Source organism: Mesoplodon bidens, assembly GCF_964165515.1.
Source record: "Mesoplodon bidens genome assembly, chromosome: 1".
Lineage (NCBI taxonomy): Eukaryota > Metazoa > Chordata > Mammalia > Artiodactyla > Ziphiidae > Mesoplodon > Mesoplodon bidens.
Genome location: NC_138176.1, coordinates 3,141,801 through 3,162,479, shown reverse-complemented (window position 1 = coordinate 3,162,479; position 20,679 = coordinate 3,141,801). Strand labels below are relative to the sequence as shown.

At 51.8% G+C, this 20,679-nt stretch overlaps 1 protein-coding gene across 2 annotated transcripts in view; it reads left to right on the top strand.

Moving 5' to 3' along the window:
- MGMT (O-6-methylguanine-DNA methyltransferase) overlaps positions 1-17,597 on the top strand; it is a 302,941-nt gene extending 285,344 nt beyond the window's left edge. For both annotated transcript variants that reach the window (XM_081247244.1, XM_081247245.1), the window contains exons 4-5: positions 8,685-8,824; positions 16,438-17,597. In XM_081247244.1, the coding sequence (XP_081103370.1) occupies positions 8,685-8,824; positions 16,438-16,647 (350 nt within the window). In that variant the 3' untranslated portion in view covers positions 16,648-17,597. The remainder of the gene's footprint in view (positions 1-8,684; positions 8,825-16,437) is intronic.
- Positions 17,598-20,679: the final 3,082 nt, after the last annotated feature.

Sequence of the window (20,679 nt, the reverse complement as noted above, 5' to 3'; positions counted from 1 at the left end):
CTCTTAGCTTTGAGATTTTCTCAGATTTTCCTTGTTTTAGATGACCTTGACAGTTTTCAGGAGTACTTGTCAGGAATTTTGTAAAATGTCACTATATTCGAATTTATATGATGCTTTTCTCATCATAGACTGGGGCCGTGGCGTTGTGGAAGACCACAGAGGTAAAGTGCCATTTTCATGCAATCATATCAGGGTACATACTATCATAATGATTTAACACTGTTGAGGTTGGCCTTGCTCTGTACCAGTATGAAGATAAACATTAGTTCATGTCTACACAGAGTTCTAATCCATTATTACATGGATCCTTCTGGCCGCCTCTTGCTTATCTGTGAGAAACTGGCTCCAACCTTCTGCCATCCGTTTAGCTAGTTGTTTGAGCCCAGTATACCATATAGCAGTATCAGGATTTTTATCCTGTACTTCCATGGGAAACAACTGTATCAACCAGAGTACAGTGCACAGGGCAGTTCCTTTTGTCTTAGTCTTATGGACTCCACTCATTTCCAGAGTTACTTAGGTCACCATGTTTCCTCCCACACACTTCAGTGGGGTTGTTCATACGTTTGTCATACAGTTAGATTCTCTTGTCACCACCTGCATTCTTTCCTGGGGTCCTCCAGTCTCCTAAGTATTTCGCTGTTGTTAATTTGCATACATTGAATATATGTCTCTATTGTTATTCCTTTTACAAAGGGTCATATAGTTGGGATCATACAGCATGTAGCCTTTCCAGAATTTTTTTTTCACTTGGCAATATACATTTGAGATTCCTCCATGTCTTTTTGATAGTTCACTCTTTACATGACTGAATAATATTCCATTGTATGGGTGTTCCATAGTTTATTTACCTATTAAAGGACATCTTGGTTTCCAGCTTTTGGCAATAGGTGAATAAAGCTGCTGTAAGCATTCGCGTGCGGGTTTTTGTGTGGACATAAGTTTTCCAATCAGTTGAGTAAATATCTAGGAGTGCGGTTGCTGGTTCATGTGGTAAGCCTCTGTTTAGCTTTCTAAGAAACGGCCAAACTTTCTTCCAAAGTAGCTGTTCCACTTTGCATTTTCATCAGCAATGAATGAATATCCCTCATCCTCACCAGCAGTCAGTACTATTGAGGGTTTTTCTTGTTTGTTTGTTTGTTTTGTTTGTTTTTAGCCATCCTGATAGGTGTGTAATTGTATCCCATTGTTTCAGCATATAACTCCCTAATGACAAATGATGTTAAGCAGCTTATCATAGGCTTATTTGTCATCTGTATATCTTTTTTGGTGAGGAGGTGTCTGTTAAGCCCTTATCTGTTTTCTAATTGAGTTATTTTCTTACTGTTGAGTTTTTAAGAATTCTTTGTGTATTTTGGATACAAGTCCTTTATCAGATACATGTTTTGCAAAATCTTCTTTCAGCCTATGGCTTTTCTTTAAGGTGTCTTAACAGCATCTTTCACAGAGCAGAAATTAATTTTGATAAAGTTCAACTTACCCATTTTTTTCTTTCATGAATCATGCTATATCCAAAAACTCTTCCCTAAACCCAAGGTCACCTAGATTTTTCTCTAGGTGACCATCTTCTAGGTGTTTTATAGTTTTGCCTTTTAGATTTATGTCTATGATCCATTTTGAGTTAGTTTTTGTAGAAGATGCATGATCTGTGTCTAGATTCATATTTTGCATGTGGCTGTCCAGTTGTTCCAGCACCATTTGTTGGAAAGACTAGCCTTTTTCCATTGAATTGCTTTTGCTCCTCCATTTGTGTGGGTTGTTTTATTCTGTTCCATTGATCTAGGTGTTTTTTCAGCAGTACATCCTATCTTGATTACTGTAGCTTTATAATAGATTAATTTTTCAAATATTGAATCAGCCCTCCATTCCTGGGACAAACTCCACTGAATTTTGATGTCTTGTTCTTGATGTATTTCTCGATTTGATTTGCAAACACTTCGTTGAGGGTTTTTGCATGTATGTTCATGAGAGATGCCAATCCATGCTTTTCTGGTTACTGTCTTTTTTGATTTTGATATTGGAGTAATTCTAGCCTCATAAAATGCCTTGAGAAGTGTTGTTCCCTTCTCTTCTATTAGTCTGAAAAAGATTATGCTGAATTGATGTGTTATTTAAATGTTTGATAGAACTTTCTGGTGAAATTATCTGGCCCTATGATTTCAGAAGATTTTAAACTGAGTTCAAGTTCTTTGATAGTTACAGGACTATTCCAGTTATCTGTTTCATCCTGGATGAGATTTGTAGTTTTAGATAAATTGGTCTAGTTCATCTGTGATATTGAATATTGTGCCTAGAGTTATTTGTAGGAATAATTTTTTATCAATTTAATGTCTGTGAGGTCAGTAGTAACAACCCCTCTTTCGTTCCTCATGTTGATAATTTGTTGTTTTTTTTTAATCAGTCTTACTAAAGATTTATCAATTTATTTATCTTTTTAAAGAACCCAGTTTTGGCTTCATGTATTTTACTCTATCATTTTTTGTTTTCAATTTCACTAGTTTCTGCTATTACCTTTATTCTTTCCTTCCTTCTCCTTTTGGTTTATTTTGCTTTTCTCTTTCTGGTTTCTTAAAGTGGAAGCTTATTATTTTATGTTTTATGTTACTACTGATTTGAGACCTTTTTTTCTAAAATACGCATTTAATACTATAGATTTCCCTCTAAATATTAGCTGTGTCCCATAAATTGTGATATGCTGTATTTTCAGTTTCATTCAGTTCAATTTTATTTTCATTTCCTTTAGACTTCTTCTGTGACCCATAGATTATTTAGAAATGGCTTACGTACTCTCCAGATGTTTGGAGATTTTCCTTTTGTCTTTTTCCATTATGATCAGAGAAAATCACTTGTCTGATTTCAGTTGTTTAAAAGTTGTTGATGTTTGTTTCATAACCCAGAATATGCTTTATCTTGATCAGTGTTACATGTGCATTTGTAAAGAGTATATATTCTGCTGTTACTGGCTATTCTATAAATGTCAGTTAAAACAAGTTGGTTGACGGTGTTTTTTATTTCTGCATCCTTGATGTTGTGTCAACTATTTCTATGAATTATGAGAGAGAAGTAGTGAAGTCTTTAAGTATAATTGTGGATTTGTCTAATTATCCTTTCAGTTTTGTCATTTTTTTGCTTCCTGCATTTGAGCCCTGTTGTTAGGTACATAAGCATTTAGGGTTGGGATGTCAAACATTTATTTCATTTTATTTGCTATCTTATTATTTATTACATTTTATTATTTTATTATCACATATTATTATTCATTTTCTATCTTTTCCCTTGGTTTTTCATTTTTCTTTCCCCTTTCTTTCCTTCCTATGGAGTATTTTAACACTTTTTTATATCGTGTATGTTTTTTAACTATATTATCTCTTATAGTTTTTCTAGTGGTTGCTGTAGGGATTATAATTATAATACATACTTAACTATCACAGTCCAATTGGAATCAATATTTCTCCACCTTAAAGTAGAATATAGAAGCCTTACCACCATGTAGGTCCTTCAGCTCCCCTGCTTTATGTTATGGTGTCTTGTTTTACTTCTGTGTACATTGAAAATCTTATCTGTTGATGTCATGTTTTTGCTTTCAGTCATTAAACATATTTTAAAGAACTCAACAGAAGAATAGTCTTGCTATTTAGCCAAATAGTTACCATTTGTTTTGTTCTGCTTTTATTCCTAACGTTCTACACTTCCCTCTGGTATTATTTTGCTTCTTACTGAAGAACTTCCTTTAGCATTTCAGGTCTGCTGGCAACACCTTAACTTTGTTTTTTTTTAATCTGAAAACGTCTTTATTTATGTAACTTCACTCCTGAAAGATTTTTTTCAAAACTGGATGTAGAATTCTAAGTTGACAGTTCTTTTCTTTCAGTACTTTTAAAATTGCTGTTTTGCTTTCTTCTACCTCTGTGGTTGCTGTAAGAATTCTATAGTCGTTCAAACATTGTTCTCCTATAAATAATGCAACATTTTTCTTTGTTTTCAAGATTTCTTTCTTTGTCTTTAGATTTCAGCAGCTTCATCATGGTATGTCTGGGAGTGGATTTCTTTGGGTGTGTGTCCTGTTTGCACTTTGCTGAGCTTCTTAAATCTATGGTTGTATATCTTTTGCCAAATTTGGAAAATGTTTAGCTATTATTTCTTTGAGTTTTTTTCTTCTACACCACACTTTTCTCTCTCTCCTTCCAGAACTCCAGTAACATGCATGTTAGACCTTTTGGGTTTTCCAACATGTCCCCGAGGCTGTTTTTGGTTTTTGTTGTTTGCTTTTGACATGTTTTCCTGTTTCTCAGGTTGATCATTTCTGCTGACTTATTCTCAGTCTCACTGGCTCTTCCTCTGGCATCCCCATTCTGCTAAGAAGCCCCATGCAGTGCAGTTTTTTCATTTTGTATGTTGAATTTTTCAGTACTAAATTCTCCATTTGATTCTTCTTTGTAACTTCTATTTTTTAAAAAAATAAACTCTCTGTATTTTCATTTGTTTCGTGGGTATTTTCCCTTCTCACAGCATTTTTATTACAGATCCTTTGAAGTGGTTGTCAGATGATGTTTATCAAGTCATCACATTGCACACCTTAAGGATCTTACAGTTTTATTTGTTAATCATACCTCAGAAAGCTTGAGGGAGAGGGGTGGTTGTCGGGTGATTCTAACTCCTGTGTCAGCGTTGGCCTTTTCATTTGTTGACTGTCTTTTCCCAGGCAAGTTGAGGTTTTCCTGATTCTTCATATGCTAAGTAATCTGAGGTTGTAACCTGATCATTTTGAATATGATATTCTGAGACTCTGGGTCTTGTGTAAATCTTACAGTAATGTTGATATTTTTGTTTATGAGACACTCAACCTGGTTGGATACAGCCCATGAGTCCTGACCAGGCTTCTGCAGGTTGTGGTTTCAGTATCCGGTCCTTTGTAGTCTCCGCAGTCCTGTTCAGGTCTGCCCTCCAGGACCCCAGCAGTGGTCTAACCCTTACCTCAGTTCTCAGAGTCTTGGGTTTAGTGGCAGATCCACACATGCACAGCTCAGGGGTGAATCCAGGAATTTATAAACAACTTGCTGGCGTGCTTTCCCAAAGGCCACTTTCTCTGCAGTCTCCCTGGTCCTTTCCAGTTCTTGGGGGTCCTCTGCGTTACCACACACTCCTGCGACTGCGCTTATATCCAGGGCCGAGCAGTGAGAATACAAAGAGAGGGAAAGCAGTGGGTCCACCCACCTTTGGGGACCATAGCTCTTCCCATCAGAAAGGATGTTTCTCCTCAGAGCCTTCAGCACCTGCGGGCCCGCCACCATTGCCATCCCCCGCTGCAGGATTGCTTGGGGGCGGCGGTACAGGAGTCCAGAGGTAATAGCGCAGAGCGGGGCTCCTCCGTCCTCTGAGCATGAGGGCTCCTTCTCCCTCCTCAAGGTGCTGAGAGCCCTGGGCTCCGTCTGCACCAGCACCACCTCCAGGGTCGAGGCTGCAGTGAGTCCTGGCTGGGGATGATGGAGGGGAAACGGGGTAAGCTGGCGCGTCGTTGCAGTGTTTCTTCAACTTCCTCTTCCCGAGCCCTCACATAGCTGCTCTGTGCCTTGTGCCCAGGCTTTATAAAGGCATTCAGCAGAGGTAGGCAGGGAGAAGACGCTGACTCTGTTCCCCCTGGACCAGAACCCCTGTTTCCTTTCACTTTCATGTTCTCCCTCCCAGGTTCATCCCTGGAAAGGTCGTCTGGCTGCTTTGATGCCAAGGCAGCATCAGGTCAGGTTAGCTCGTTGACACTTGAAGAGCACGTAGTGTCAGAACTCGCCTCTGGATTCACCTGATCAGAAACGTGGCTCCCTCCCAGATTATCTTGAGCTCTGGTGTGCCAGCCTGGGTGCCCCCTCTGTGCCGGAGGCCAGAGAAGGCAAGTCCTAGGAGGGAGAACCCTTGGAAAGTTGGAAACCTGTCAAATGGCCGTGACCCGTGCGTGGACACCAGGTTTGATGCTGTGGCCGGGCATCCTACAGCTGTGCAGTATCATCAGCGACCTGGCTCGTGATGTGCGATCCAGGAAGAGAGAGTTTAGAAAACAGTTTTTGCCAGGTTTAGGTGGTTGCGGTGGGTGTTTTTAAGTAGCCACCCAAGCTCAAATGGAGATGGCCGTGTCCTTAAGGTAAGGGAGATCTAAGGAGCAGTCTTCCAGCAGAGCCTACCTTGACCTCACCCGGACCCCAGAACAGGCAGGAGATGGGGAAGGAGAGGAACATCCAGAATGTGGCCTACGGAGGCTGTAGCTGCGCTCCGCAGAGGACCTTAGCGGGAAAGAAAAGGATGGTATTTCAGTGGTTGCCCCTTAGGGCCACCTGGAATGATGGTCTGGCCACTAAAGAGTGATGTGGTGACCTCAAGAGAATGTATTTTACACATCGATCATGGTAATCTTTATGAGCAGGTTTTGCTACATTTTAGAATGATACCCAACGGCCGAGAGTGTTGCCCCCCCGGTTCGGAGGAGTGGGGCTCAGGTCTGATTTTGCACAGGTCCAGGGCGAAGGCGCTGACTCTGAGCACTGCTTAGACTAATAAATGCATTTGCTCCCTACAAGGTGGAATTGAGTTTCCAGGTACATTTATAAAATGATGTGCTTGATTGACAAATACTGTATTTCTTGAGCTATTTGTCCTAATACCATTGCCTGGTACATACAAGGTGAGAAACGGTTTCCCGTGGAAAAATTGACAGTGAAGCTGAAAATGTTTGATAAACTCTGCGCTCATAATACGGGCATCCAATTGTTTCATTTTACAGTGCTTTTCCCCTTGGAAGGAGGGGTGCTCTGTGACTTGGCAGGAGTCCGTCAGCACCTGGCGCTCAGGTGGCGGCCGGGGAGCTGTGCCTCGGCTTCTCGGAACTCTTCTGTCTCTCCAGCTTCTGTCTGCACACACCTCTCAGTGTATTCCTGCAAGTTTAGTAAGTTCCAGACTGTCCTCCTGGAAGACCTGGGCAGCATCCTCTCCCTGGGCCAAAACACGAAAAACAAAAGCCAACACGCTGGGCTGTGGGAAGAAGGCAGGAGACTGGCCTCTGCTTCTTGCCGTATCGACTTGTGCTGCTTTTATCGTTTCTTTTCCAAGACAGCTATCCCTGAAACCTCTTTTTCTCCAAGTTATCACCAAGCTGCCTTGCTTTTCTTTTTTCTTCCTTTTTTTTTTAAGTTAGGCACAACAACGGTGACAATGATCATGATTAACAGTTTGATTTCAAAACCCTTTCTAAAGAAATCACAGTAAACAGAGTCTGTTTGCCTAAGGAAACCCTCGCAGCAATCAGCTAGTCACACAACCGCGTGTGCTAATAATGAACCCAAAGCTGTTAATGTGGTTTCTTCAGTTAAATTGATTCATGAATTTTGAAGAGAACATTATCTAATGAATTTTCTTTGAATAGAAAGCAATTAAAAGGACAAATCAGTCTGATTAACCCCAAAGTCACCCTCCTGCCACAAACGGTGTAGAGTTTGAAATTATATCATAAAAAAGTAGAGCACATTTGCTATCTTTTTGCCCTCTGCTAATCCATGTAAATTAATGAACAACAAAGTCAATTTCTTTGCTGACCCTTTTCTAATATCACCTGGATTATGCTGATGTTTAATTTGCTTAATGTTATAATAAAGTCTAAACAGAATTTTTTTCCCAGTGAAGTGATTATCATTCCCTTCAGTTAAGAAGTGATTTTTATTATTTAACACGCATGTAAGTGTGTGTTTCCTTTAAGAACCAAATCACACTTGGCCAGCTTGGCACCAAGTGTAATTAGTGCTATTAGGGACACACTCAGGGACTGCGCCCCTGCCCGTGGAATCCTTGCCTTTGTTGCTGCATCGGGGGCTCCCGCTCCCCCTGTGGGGGCCACAGCTCCGTGTCCAGTGCTCCCGCGCCATGCGTCCCCTTCGGAAAGACAATAGGTGTCGGTTCAGACCCGCCTCCTTCACATGCCAGGCTTCTCCCCAGCGCACTCCACACCCGCGAACAGCTCTAAACCTGGAGCAGAGGGAGGGAATGTTGTCATGCGTTCTCCTTTTCATTCCTGCAGCAGGATGAAGAGCGAATGCAATCTGATGTGGTTAGTCAATTCAAATGGGAATGAAGTTGTTTTATCTTTGCAGCCCTGCTCATTACAGATGCCTGTAGCCAAGGTCACCACCAGCCCCTGTGTACCGTGGTGTTTGGCATTCTAAGCCTGCTCGCCGTCGGATGTGGACAGCTAGCATAATATCAGAGCCCGGCCCGTGGCTTCCTTTTCCTTCTGTGTCCCAGCTGAAGTTGGAAATTAACCAGCGGAACAAAAGGTTTCGAAGTTGGTGTGCGAGCAGGGCCTTCTGTGCTTACGAAGCGAACCGCGTGCTAATTTATACACGCCCGGGTGCCGGGAGAGCATGTCTCAGGCCTGCCTGGCACTCGGGGAAGATGGGAGGCCGTCGCAAATCTGTGAGGCATGGTTGGGGAGGCCTGCAGAGGGGCCGGCCCGCTCCGTGCCCTGCGTCACGCGCCTCTTCCTCCGTGTCGGGTGACACGGTGACAGGGCCGTGCGGAGCTGTTTTCATTGAGGATAACACCCCTGCTTACGTTGACGCACCCCCTCTTTCAGGACTGGCGGCTGTTCGTATCCGAGCTCTCGGAGCCGTTTGCCCAAATCGTGTCACTCTGCTCTCTCCCTTCAGATTCGTTCACCAGACGGGCGCTGTGGAAGCTGCTGAAGGCTGTGAAATTCGGAGAAACGGTTTCCTACCAGCAGTTAGCGGCCCTGGCGGGCAACCCCAGAGCAGCGCGGGCCGTGGGAGCGGCAGTGAGAAGCAATCCTGTGAGTCTGTGTCCACGTGATGTCAGCACGGCCGTGGTCAGTGGGGGCCTGGGCACTGCGCTCGGGGTCACAGTGTCCTCTGACTGAAGCGGGTTTCAGAGGCAGCCCGGGCTGCGGTGGGCGGGGAGGACAGGAAGCGTTTGTGGTGGGGACCTCTGGAAGAGGCGTGGGTGGCACTGGTCGGGTGAAGGTGGTAAAGAAGCTTTGCCACGCACCACCGAGACCCTCCCCGCCCCATGACGCACGTCAGAACCCCGGGAGCCGCTCGGCACAGGGAGCCCGGGGCAGCGAAGCCTGGAGGGGTGGCGAGCAGACGGCCATTCGTTCACTGGACAGCTGGGCACACTGGGTGCCTAGGGTGTGCCCGACACTCTTCCAGGTGCCGGGAGTACAGCAGGAAACAAAACAGACCCACGCACGAGAGCTTACGTTCTAGAAAAACACACGTGCTGCGGTGTTTTCAAACCCACCCCCATCCATCGCCTGGGGGCTTGGCTCCGTCAGGAGGTCCAGGCCGTGGCCCTTGGGACCTGGGGTGACTCATTGCTTTGGGGCATGTCCCCAAGCTCCTTCACGTCTTTGTCCCCCCTGTGACTCTGCAGTCAGGCTGGGCTGAGAGCAAGACTCACGGACCACGCAAGGCCGTCTCCCCAGGGGACAGGGTCAGGCCTCAGTGTGGGGCGGCCGCAGGCCTGTCGCTCCCAGGAGTGCAGAGGTCACCTCTACTCCCCGTCACGCCACACGTGGGCCAAGCGCTGTCCAGTCTCAGGGAGGAAGTCAGCGTGGGTTGGGGAGAGGCCGTGACGTGGGCCTGGCCAAGGCCACACACGCCTGTGGAGCCTGCAGGTGGGCAGGAAGGACACCCCTGTCCGCACAGCAGCTCGGCCTTCTGGGAGACGCCACACAGGTGCATGGGGCCCTGGAATATTCCCAATCTTATTGGTCTCCAGTGCCCGCCAGGGCCTGCATGGTTTCTCCCTAAAGTTGTAGGAAAGTCTCTAATATGGTAGAAGAATGCCACCCTATCAGGAAAAGCAAAGAGAGTCATCACATCATGGGATGGGAAGTTACTAAATCCGAGAGACCCCACTTTTTAAAAAATTGTTGTGGCTCTGCTGTGTTTTCAAAACTACTTCCACCCCTGCTCACCGGGGAGAGGCTGGCTGTTTGCACACCGCGTTCGGCAGCTCGCCACTCGGCTCGCGGCCGCCCGAGGGCAGAGCCGGTGTCTCGAGGAGACGGCAGTTTCTTGGCCTTTCTCCCAAAACGGCGCTGTTACTCTTAAGCAGCAGCCCCTCTAGGTCTGTAGTGGGGGGCAGTGTTTTAATGTACATCTGATCTGGAGAAGAGTTTTCTTCCATATTAAAATATCTCAGATCGTCAGGAACAATATGTGATACGATGACACAGCCCCCCACTTCCCGTGTCCCTGGTCTCCACCACGGAGGCTAGTGGATCTGGTTGGCATGTCGTTTTGCACCTGTTGTGCCATAGTGGCGGCAGCCCAGCTACATCGTTCGCATTCGCCTCCTCTGTGGGCTACAGGCCGCGTTTCCGCGCTGAGCGTGGGGTGATGGTGAATCAAGTTTCTAGGTGTAGTTACTCACATCTCCCAGTGAAGCTTACGTCACACCTTCCCTCTGGAAGGCCACCGTCTTCTCCCAGGTCCACTCAGTTTGGGGCAGTTTGACTTTGCTCTGGATAGAGAGACCATCCAGAGCGCACTGTGGTGTCCACTCAGGGCCTCGAGGAAGAACTCTGGGGACTGACTTCTTTGCACCCTCCTCCTGCTTCACGGTGTCACCGTGCTGTGTAGAAATTCTCCCTCTGGCCCCCATCTCCATCCGTGTTTCAGGCCACGACCTGTTCACACCCCACGCGGAGACGTGGTCCTTCTGCCCGCCCTCCCTCCCTCCCTCCCTCCCTGAGGTTGGCCTCACGTCCTGGCACCGCCTGCCCCGTCAGCAGGTGTGGCTCCCATCTTTGCCATGAAACAGCTCTGCTAACTGACACGCACAGATGAGCAGCCCCTCACCTGCCCGCTGCGATGCCCGCAGTTTCTCCCTCTCTGCAGTGGCGAGGCCTTGGTTGTCCGCCGATGGCGCTTGTGGCGATGTTCAGAAACATTGACTGTCCTGCAATCAGCGGAACTCTCTCCTCTTGCTGTTAACCTCTATGACTGTCACTGCTCAAGTATGGCCTCAGCCACTGAAATTTATAAAACAGGATCTCACAGGGCTTAAAACTCTCCCGTCCATGAAGTCCTAGTCTCGACATCCCCATCGCGTGCCCACGCCGAGGGTGGCTGTGACGACGCACTCGGGCAGGAGGATTCTGCCCGCACCGCGTCCCCTCTTCTCGGCTCCCTCCTGTGCCAAGGGTGACAGGAGGTGGTGAGCCCTCTGTGGCCTTTCCCTGGGCGTCCCTCTGTAGTTGGGCGCCGCCTGGGACTCACGCAAGGACCTCAACTTGATGAGAGGCTGCAGAGGACCCGACAGAGGCCTCCAGGTGTGGCCCCGAGGCACGGGAGGTGCCCCTGCAAGGAGACGCCTGCTGTGTGGTGCAGCACGGGCAGCTCGGCGGGAGTCAGCCATCCTCAGAGGGGGCCCACAAAGTTGGTAAAAGAGAACCTCCTCAGAACGGGCTGAAGGATCTCAGTGGTGACCCAGGGACCTGAGGGAGGAAGGGGGGCTTAGTCAGGGACCGGCTGGCGTGCCCCCCTTCTCGGCGCTGACGGCAGGGGCCCGGCCGCAGCACCACACACGTGGGCTCCAGCATGGATAGCACGTCGTGGAGGCTTACCTGCTGAAAACATCTTGTGTTCCGGCTGGGAAGAACAGTTGTGCATTTCAGGAGGAGAGCAGCAGGTGGATGTGGAATGTTCCAGAACACCATGAAGCCCACTGCGTGCTGATTCCTTAGGCGGCTTGCGGTAAAAGGACACGTGCTGGCTCCCGTGACAGCACCTGCTCTTGGCCTGGGCTGCTCTCCCGCACGCCAGGCTGAGGGGCGGTTTTTGCGGTGGTGGGGGAGTTTCATCCCATTCCAGGCCCTTGGCTTTTCCATGGTTTTCCGTGAAGGAATTAACAGCCCAGGTGAAATGGTTTCACAGCCTTCCGGAAGACCCTCTCCCAGGCCCAGCCTGGGGGACGGCCCGTCTTCCGGTGGGGCAGGTTGAAGAGGCCTCACGCCCTCCCCGGTAAAGCACCCTTCCACTCATCCTCAGACAGAATTTGCTAAATGCAGTTCAAAGGCAGTCAATACTTGCACAGAGAGTTTCTCCACCTTCTTCTAAACAAACGCATTCCTGAGGACTTAGTTTGTTCACAGATTGCCGTGAGCGTTAATGACCCCCTGAGTCTTGGCCTGCCAGTCACCCAGATGGCTGTTGATAAAGATTTAGCATCATGTTCTAAGTGTCAGGGCTGTCAGTGGGGCTGAACCATTTGACCAGAAGAAAAAACGCACAGGGAGCTATTGATTACAGCTTCTCGGTGTCACTTGTTCACCAGGATTTAGGTATTGATGAGGCCGCAAGTGAAAACAAGCTCCTTCCCTTGTGGGCTGCTACCCACAAGAACAAAGGCGAAGCTGGAGAAAATATTCAGCCGGCACCAGAATCAGAGGGATTCCATTATTGATCGAAAGGCCCCTCCGTGTTATTTTTGTTGGAGACAAATCTATGGGTTTGGAAGTTTTATAGCATTTGAGAAAGGGTCTGTGTAAGTGATGGATTCGCGTATTGGATGAATTAGATTTCACAGCGTGAAGATTTCAATGCAGCTGTGATATTATGAGCTTCGTGGTTGTTGATAAAAATTGCATTTCGTGTAGCACAGGCTTTAAAGGCGAGGGCATAGAGGATGCAGATCCTTTGAAATGTCCTGAGGGCCCCAGTGAATTTTAGCAGGTCTCGTCATCTTGATAGTCTGAAACTTGCCACCAATATTAGCACGAGCAGAAGCAGCGTTCCCATTTCCGGAGGGGAAAATGGTGCGTGTTTGGTAAGACACCAGTTCTCCATCAAAGATGAAGACTGGTCATAGCTCTCTTTATAATTGCTGTTCCAGGCCAGCAGTCCTGTTATCTGCGTCGTACATAGAAAGGGAGACGGGTTCACGTTACACCCTTTGTTACCATTTCATAGCTTATTGGGCGAGAGGGAAGAAAATCAAAGCTCACTTGTGAAATCTGCTGTTTGGTAGGAAAATTGAATTGGTGCCTAAATGTTGGTAAGACTAAATTGAATTAAATGTCTATCTCTTTATCAGTCAGAAACTTGAATTGTATATTACTTAATCATGTCCTCCCAGCAATTATTAATGTACTATTGTATTTGATAAAAACCCTCAATCGGAGCAGACAACCTGTTCTTAAAGTTTCCCGCTACTCCCTCCAGGCAGATGGGAGCTGGGTGCTGCGGGCAGGACTCGGCAGCGTGTCTGCTTCTCACTCAGTTAAACTGCACTGGAGAGGAAGTCTGAGCTCACCCTCCCCGTGCGGGGTCAGAGCCCCACAGACGATGCGAGTTACCATGGCAACTCTAACTTCTGGTCCAAGGCGGGACTAGTCTGTGATGTGCGGGAAGGCAGATTCCCACCTCCCAAGCCAACTTACTTACGTGCCAGCGCCCCCAGGCCCGGCCTCGGCGGTCCCCTGGGGGCAGTGTACAGAGTGTGGGGCTGGAATCCCCTCTCGGCCTCTAAGCAGCTTGTCACCTTGGGCCAGAGGCTTAACATGTCCCGAAGTTGAGAGTGCCTGGCCTGGGCTCGTTGGAGGATACAATGTCACGACGTGCACATCAGGCAGGCTCTCCCCAGAGCATCATTACCGAGCAACGTGTCTGGGACAGGGACTGGGGATCCAGCCATCCTCCTGGGACAGGTGCAGCCCCACAGAGGGGCACTTCCAGGCAGGCGTGTTTGTGTGTCTGGTGCCCAGCAGGTGACACCCTGCTCCACCCGCAGTGAAGGGCCTCCGGTAAAGGCAGAAGCAGGAACGACCGCCCGAGGGAGCAGGGGGTGCCCAGATACCATGAGAGAGGTTCCCCCCACGGGTGGGGTCTCTCAGGGTCTGCGCCCAGCTCCCCACCCCGGCGCCGTCTCCAGAGTGGGCCCCGGTTCCTGTACCTGTGCCCGCTGCTATGACCTTCTTTGTGGAGCGGCCACCGTGATGTTCCCACAGTGATGAGAGCTCTCACCCCAGCATGCCCTGGGCCTGCAGTGGCCGCCCACCGGTGCCCCTTCCTCCCGCCAGGATGGAGCCACCTAGGATGAAGCCTTTCTTCCCCAGGGACTCCGGAGCAGACCCTCCCCTTAGCAGAAGTCTGCACTCTGCCGAGGCCTGAGGGAGTCCCTCCAGAGAGCAGCTCTTCTCAAGCTCTGAGTAGCTGCTTGTCCGGATCCTTACGCAGAACAACTGTTGGCTTCCCAGAGCCCCGTGCAGTGGGAACACGGGGTACACCCCCTTATGTTTGGTGGCCCCCGGCATGTGGGCATCCCTGGCACGCTGGGTGTGCTCTAAGCTGCGTCCACTGGCTGCCCAGGAAGATATCTCCCATCCACTGTGGTTTTCAGGGGCCGTAATTACCTCCCTTTCTTTCCTCCCATCTCCTGAGCCAACTGAGACATGAGTAAAGGATGTTAGCTTTATTAGGATAAAAGCTTGACTGGAGAGGTGGCATGGCCATAGCCATAGCCATAGCCATGGCAGGCTTTGCAGGAAGTCCCGCCAGAATTAGACCCCCCCGTCCCGTCACTGGTCCCTGCAGGGGCGGACGCTGACCATGCCTTGGAAAAGAACAGGATGCCCCGTGCCATGGGGCAGGCAGTCCCCCTGCAGGACTCCACAAGGTGCTGAGCTGAGCATTCTCGTCCCTTCTTCCAAGGGTGGCTGCTCAGTGGGTCATCCTCCCCCCTCAGGGGGTTTGTGGCGGGGAGAGACCAGGCCAGGAGCATCCTTCCAGCGAGGTCCTCCCCGCGGAAACGGAAAGCAAGGGCAGTGGCCACTGCAGCCCCTCCACGCGTGGCTGTCAGAGCTCCGTGCGGACAGCAACGCTGCCGTTCCAGGAACAGACCCCAAGCAGGGCTCCCATGGGCATCCTTGGGACTCCTCCTGAGGAGGCCCCGCCAGAGAGGACAGGGGGTGCCCTCCCTGGTGGGGTTGGCTACGCAAGCACGAGGTTAGGGGGGACTAGCCCTGTGAATGGCTGCAGGAGTAGCGAGCAGCCCTCACGAGAGGGCCCCTTGCTCCCATCCGGCGACTGCGGGCCCTGGGGTCCAGTCCAGTCTGGTACGTGCGGTATCAGACTCCTTCAGGTCTGCGTGGTGCCAGCTCTGAGCCAGGAAAAGAAGGTGCCGGGCGCTGGGGGAGGCCCTGTCCTCGGGGCATCGGCGCCTGGTCCACACGCCTGCCTGCCTGCCTGTCCGTCCAGCCTCCTGGGAACCAGGCCCTCACTCTCCAAGGCTGGGCCAGCCTTGCCCCTCCCCTGGGCCTGGTGCGGCTGCATTTTGGGCCGTGGATGAGCTTCACTGGGTGCACAGAGCCCAGCCTGGGCCTGTGTTTCCTGGTGCATCTCAGGGACACTCGGCCCCTGGGCGGCTGTCACTGCCCTTGGTCCCAGCAGTGGGGCCCTTCTGATAGTCAGCGGTTCTCTGTGGGTTGTGTTTGGACTTGTTTTCACTGTAAAGTGGCGTTGCTTTTAGTGGAACCACTGTTGATTTAAGCAGGCACCTGACCACTCTGCTCGTCTCCAGGTGTGAAAGGCTAGGAGCAGCTTTGTCTTCCCATTAGGGCTTGTTTTGTGGGGGTGGGGGGGAACCCTGTGGGAGGAATGAGGGTGGGCATGGGCCGAGGGTCCTTGCTGGGATCAGTGGAAGAGCTGGCTGCCCCATCCCAGCAGGTGGGGTACTGGTGATGGCAGCAGTGGTGGGGGCAGCTTTTCAGGTGGGAACAGATGGAGCTGGAGCTTCTCAGACTTGCCATGTCCAGAGACTAAGGAGGAAAGCAGGTCCCCCCCAGTGCACGGGTGTAGTGTAAAGCTGGGGTCGGCAAACCTTTTCTACAAAGGGCTGTTCAATCAATATTTTAGGCTTTGCAAAAGCAGCCGCAGGTACGGAGTACCAAGTGGGCGTGGCTGTGTTCCCATAAAACCTTATTTACAAAAACAGACGTGGACTGCATGGGGACAGCCCCAAGTTCCAGCCTCTGGGTTGAAGTGGCCTGTGTGAGTACAGCATTCCCCGAAGTTTCCTCTTACATCTTGGAAGTGTTGGAGAATTTTACGTGGTACCTAAACTTGGAAATGTCATTTTAAATTCTGTATCCATTTTAAATCCCTTATCAAGTGAAATTAAGCTTTCGCCTCCCCAGTGGTAGCATAAAGGGGTTCTCTAGAAGATGCCCCACACTCGCCTCAGGCATTGGGCCCCTTCCCGGCCGACGCAGGACCCTCGGAGGCCAAGGGGTGAGCAGTGCTGAGATGGAGCCTGCATGTGGCCAAGCCCTGCGAGTTGGGCCCTGGGTCCATCGTGGTCAGGGGCCTTGCCCTGGATCCCGAAAGACCACGCTGGCCCGGAGCCCCGACTGACGGTGGCTGCCTCACTGTCTTCCAGATCCCCATCCTCATCCCGTGCCATAGAGTGGTCTGCAGCAGCGGAGCCCTGGGCGGCTACTCTGGAGGCGTGGCCGTGAAAGAGTGGCTTCTGGCCCACGAAGGCGGCCCGGCGGGGAAACCAGCATGTGGAGGGGGCTCCCGTCCAGCGAGAACCTGGCGCGGGGCCCTGGGTGACGCCACCAGCTCTCAGCCTGCTGGCCAGGACTGAGCGTTTGTAGTAACCGCTCGCTGGGAGCACGGCGGGCGGCGGCACTGCCACATTAAAGGGGCTGGAGCCGTAGGGGTGCCGCGTGTCTGCTCCTTCTTTTCTACATTTTACGACAAAGTGAGTTCAGAGACTGGCCACCGCGCGTCTAACTTGTTCCCTTCTCTCACACTGTCACTGTTCCATTTCTAATACTGTTAAGTCAGGGGTGAGACAGTGGGGGGGGGGGGCTGGCAAACATGAGGGCGACTGCCCCGGAAGGAGGGGGCATCCGGCGCCCGCCGGGAACCGCTGGCTGCCTCGAGCACCACGCCTGCGCCCGGAGCCAGCCAAGGCCCCCAGGGCCCTGGACCCCCATGCAGGCCCGTCCCAGGCTGCAGCCGTGTCCGCCCCCTGCGTGCTCCCCGCCTGCCCTTTCCTCTTGGCTGTTGAAGCTGCCGGGATGATGATGCTGGAGGAGAGGGGATGCGCCCTGGCAACAGGCGCTTACTGAGATTCTCCAGCTTTATTTTTCCAACTGCCAGAAAGCAAATGCAGGATGCATCCATTGGGGGTCACGTCAGTGGAAAGAAAATAACCACTTGCCAGAAAGATTTGGGAAAACAAACAGCTCTTTGCGCGTGGGCGTGGTTGAAATGGCACCTCTCTGAGGAATGGAGTCTATCCCAGCCTTTCTCTGGACAGAAGGTGATGAGGGATGCCGACCTCTCCTTCCTGACACCTGACGTCGAGCCTGGAAGTCCAGGGTCACACACGAAGGCGGGTCAGCTCTTGTCACCGATGGCAGAGAGGAGCGTCTCCAGCATCTGCCGGGCACACGGTCTGATACTTCAGTATCGTGTTGTCGCTTTAGCGTTATAATTGACTTATCCAAAAAGCGTAAGGGAAACTTGTAGCTCTGTGTGTGGATAAATAATATGACGTATGGAGAAAATAAACCATGCCCAACTGTTCAGTAGAATGCTGTGTCTTTGTCGAGGGTGCCTGAGACAGTGTAAACAACAGCAGGGAAGCTTGAGCGGTTTGTGTTTGTCACCAGAAACCTGGGTAAAAATACAGCCCTGCACGTGTACAGTTTGGGTGTACTGTGTATCTCATGGTACCTTAATATCAACAAAAGAGCAGGTACCTAACACAGGCAAACCAGGCTTTTCTCACCAGTTTACAATTTATTGCATCCCTTTCTTAGGTCAGCCAAATTAATTCTGGATTTTTTCCCTCAAAAATAAAATATGACCATGTCCCCATTATCTTCTGATTTTGGTCCTTCTCAGGACTTCTTTACAGCGGAGTCGTGCTCCTGCAGGGAGCTGCACAGATGTCTGATCTTCGGATGGAACCCTGAGTCTGCCCGCTGCGACCGTCCATTCTCACGGGGGCCCTCGGCTCGCCAAGCTGTGAGAATTGTGAGTGTCTCCGTGTGCAAGCAGAGGGCCCGTTTCTCTGTCCGGATGCGTCGGGAGGTCGAGTGGGGGACCTGGGGTGCCCTTCGCCCTTGGGGGCTGTGAAGGTGGTTGGCCGCGTCCCGAATTCTGTAAGGAAAGTGCTTTGCTCCGGTGACTGACAGTCCCAGGACCCCTCCTCTGCCCTGAACGGAAGCGCAGGCTGCGATGCCCGGCCTGCGGCACCCAGCCCGGGAGCCTGGGTGTGGGGCTGTCTGTGCGCTTCCAGTAGAGGGCGCCACCGTGGTGCCCTGGGCGGCGCTGGGGAGCCCCGGCCCCGCTTCTGCTCAGCGACGGGTTTGAAAGTGGGCTACAGTAGAACTCGGATCCAGAGGCCCTGCGGCAGTCCCCGGGGCACGTGCCGTCCGGGCTGCCAGCAAGCAGGCAGGCCTCTCTGCGGTGCGGTCAGGCCTGAGGACACATCGCAGGCCCCATACCCTCTGCACGCGGGCTGGGCCTGGGCCTGGAGAGCGGGCGTCCCTTAGGGGGACGGGGGCCTCCCGCTGTGATCTCCAGATCCTCAGGCGGCCTCCGAGCGAGGGTCCCGGGCTGTGCAGCCTGCGAGGGCCCGGCCCGCTGGCGAAGCTGCCCGAGGGGACCCCGCAGCTCCGTGGCCTGGCGCCACCGGTTTGGGCCGCGCCCTTGGGGCCCCACAAACCCTGCGCTGTTTCCTGCCTCCCGGGGCCTCCACAGCCATCCGAACACGCTGGAGAGACGCCCCGGGCTCCCGCTGACAGAGCCGTCCCCCCGAGTGCGGGCCACGAACAGCTCCAGGGGCAACGGGCTCCGAGAGGCCGCCTGGAGCCGCAGCCGCTGGAGGGGCAGCAGGTTTGTGAAAATGCAGAGGACGGGAAAGGCGCAGGGAAACGCGAAAATATTTTCCCCGTGAAGAGAGATGTTGAAGCAAGAAGGCTGAGTCCTTTGGCCGCGGCCCCAGGTCCCCTCGCGGGCGGGTTTCCCTCCATCCAGTGCCGGGCCTCGACCCGCCGGCACCAGACCCGCGGGGCAGCCGCTCGGCCGGCGCGTGCTGTGTTCGCCGTTTCCGGACACCCGGGTCGTGAAAGATTCAGAAATAATATTTGTTTTCGTGGAAGCACACGTGTAATGAAATAGCTGCCCTTGACCACGTGGGAGGCTGGGCTGTGAAGGGTCATCGTGTTCTTCTCCTGGTGCTTTTCCCACGAGGGGCGGGAGGGTCACGTAGACGCACTCTCGCTCTCCGCGTTCGAGGCTGCAGAGAGGGGGGACGCGACGGCAGAGTCTGACTCCCTGGCACCCGAAGAAGAAGAGCTGGAGCTGCCGAGGGGGCCAGGGAAGGTGCGCTGAGGGGTCGGAACCGGCTCGGGCAGCCAGGCCTCTGGGGAGGGGGGCGGGCCCGCCGTGGAGGAAGTTAGTCGGGGTGGCTTTTTTTTTTTTTTTTTTTTTCCAGTACTGTTGTGGCCTCTCCCGTTGAGGAGCACAGGCTCCGGGCACGCAGGCCCAGCGGCCATGGCTCACGGGCCCAGCCACTCCGCGGCACGTGGGATCCTCCCGGACCGGGGCATGAACCCGTGTCTCCTGCATCGGCAGGCGGACTCTCAACCACTGCGCCACCAGGGAAGCCCTAGTCGGGGTTTTTAACTCGAGTCCGCTCGCGCAGCCGACACAGACAGCAGCAGGCCGGTGCGGCGTGGTCACTGCCTAGCAGCACTGTCGTCTCCAGCTCGAATCTCTTCGGGTGCCCGTTCCCGCCCAGGGCCTCGCGTTTCCAGCCCGCATTCTTCCTTAGCCAGCACCTCTGCTCTGAGCAGCCAGGCATGTCCAGGGAGGGAGTCACTGTTCCTTAACTTGCTGTGAACAGTAGTGTCATCCCAGACCGAGCTTCCTTTGAAGCGTCGGCGTAGGAGAAAACCTACGGTTAAGCCAGGCAAGTGGCTTAAGAGCTCTGGGAAGCGGTGGCGTGGTTGGGTGGAGCCCGTGGGTTTAGGTGCTGCTCAGAGGAGCCCAGGGGGCGGGGAGCCCCACTTGGAGTGTTTGTCCTGGCGCAGCCCAGGCAGGGCGCGCAGGCCCCGCTGGCCGTGTCCTCCGCGTCCTCAGCACCCTCAGACTCACCTGGGCTGCTGGTGCAGCTGCAGCTATGCCACAGGCAGCAGTGCCAGCTTGAGCCTCGGCCACCGTGGGAACAGGCAGGACGTCACAGCCAAGCCGGCGAGGACTGTCCACTTCACCTCAGAGCTTGCCCAGGACCTTAGTGCTGTTTTGATTTCAAGCTGCAATGGTAAACAAGTTATCTTACCATGGGGCGCACAGAAGGATCCAGAGTCTGTTTTCTTTTACTCAAAAGAGTTTCCCAGAAAACCAGTAGGGAAGCTAAGCCTTTCCCTGTGGCCTCTGAGCTGGGACATGCTTGGGCCTCCAGGTGCCTTGTCTGCTGGTAGGTTTTCTCGCTGCCATCCTGGCGGGGGGTCCTGGGGACGGGCACTTGGACGCCCTCGGTGAGGATTGAACTGTGTTTGGCCTCTCCTGGCCCAAACAGGGTTTTTCTTTCTTCTTCATGGGCATTTGATTGAAGTTTGTTTAGGGAGCTGAAGTTCACATCAATTTTACCTGTTAT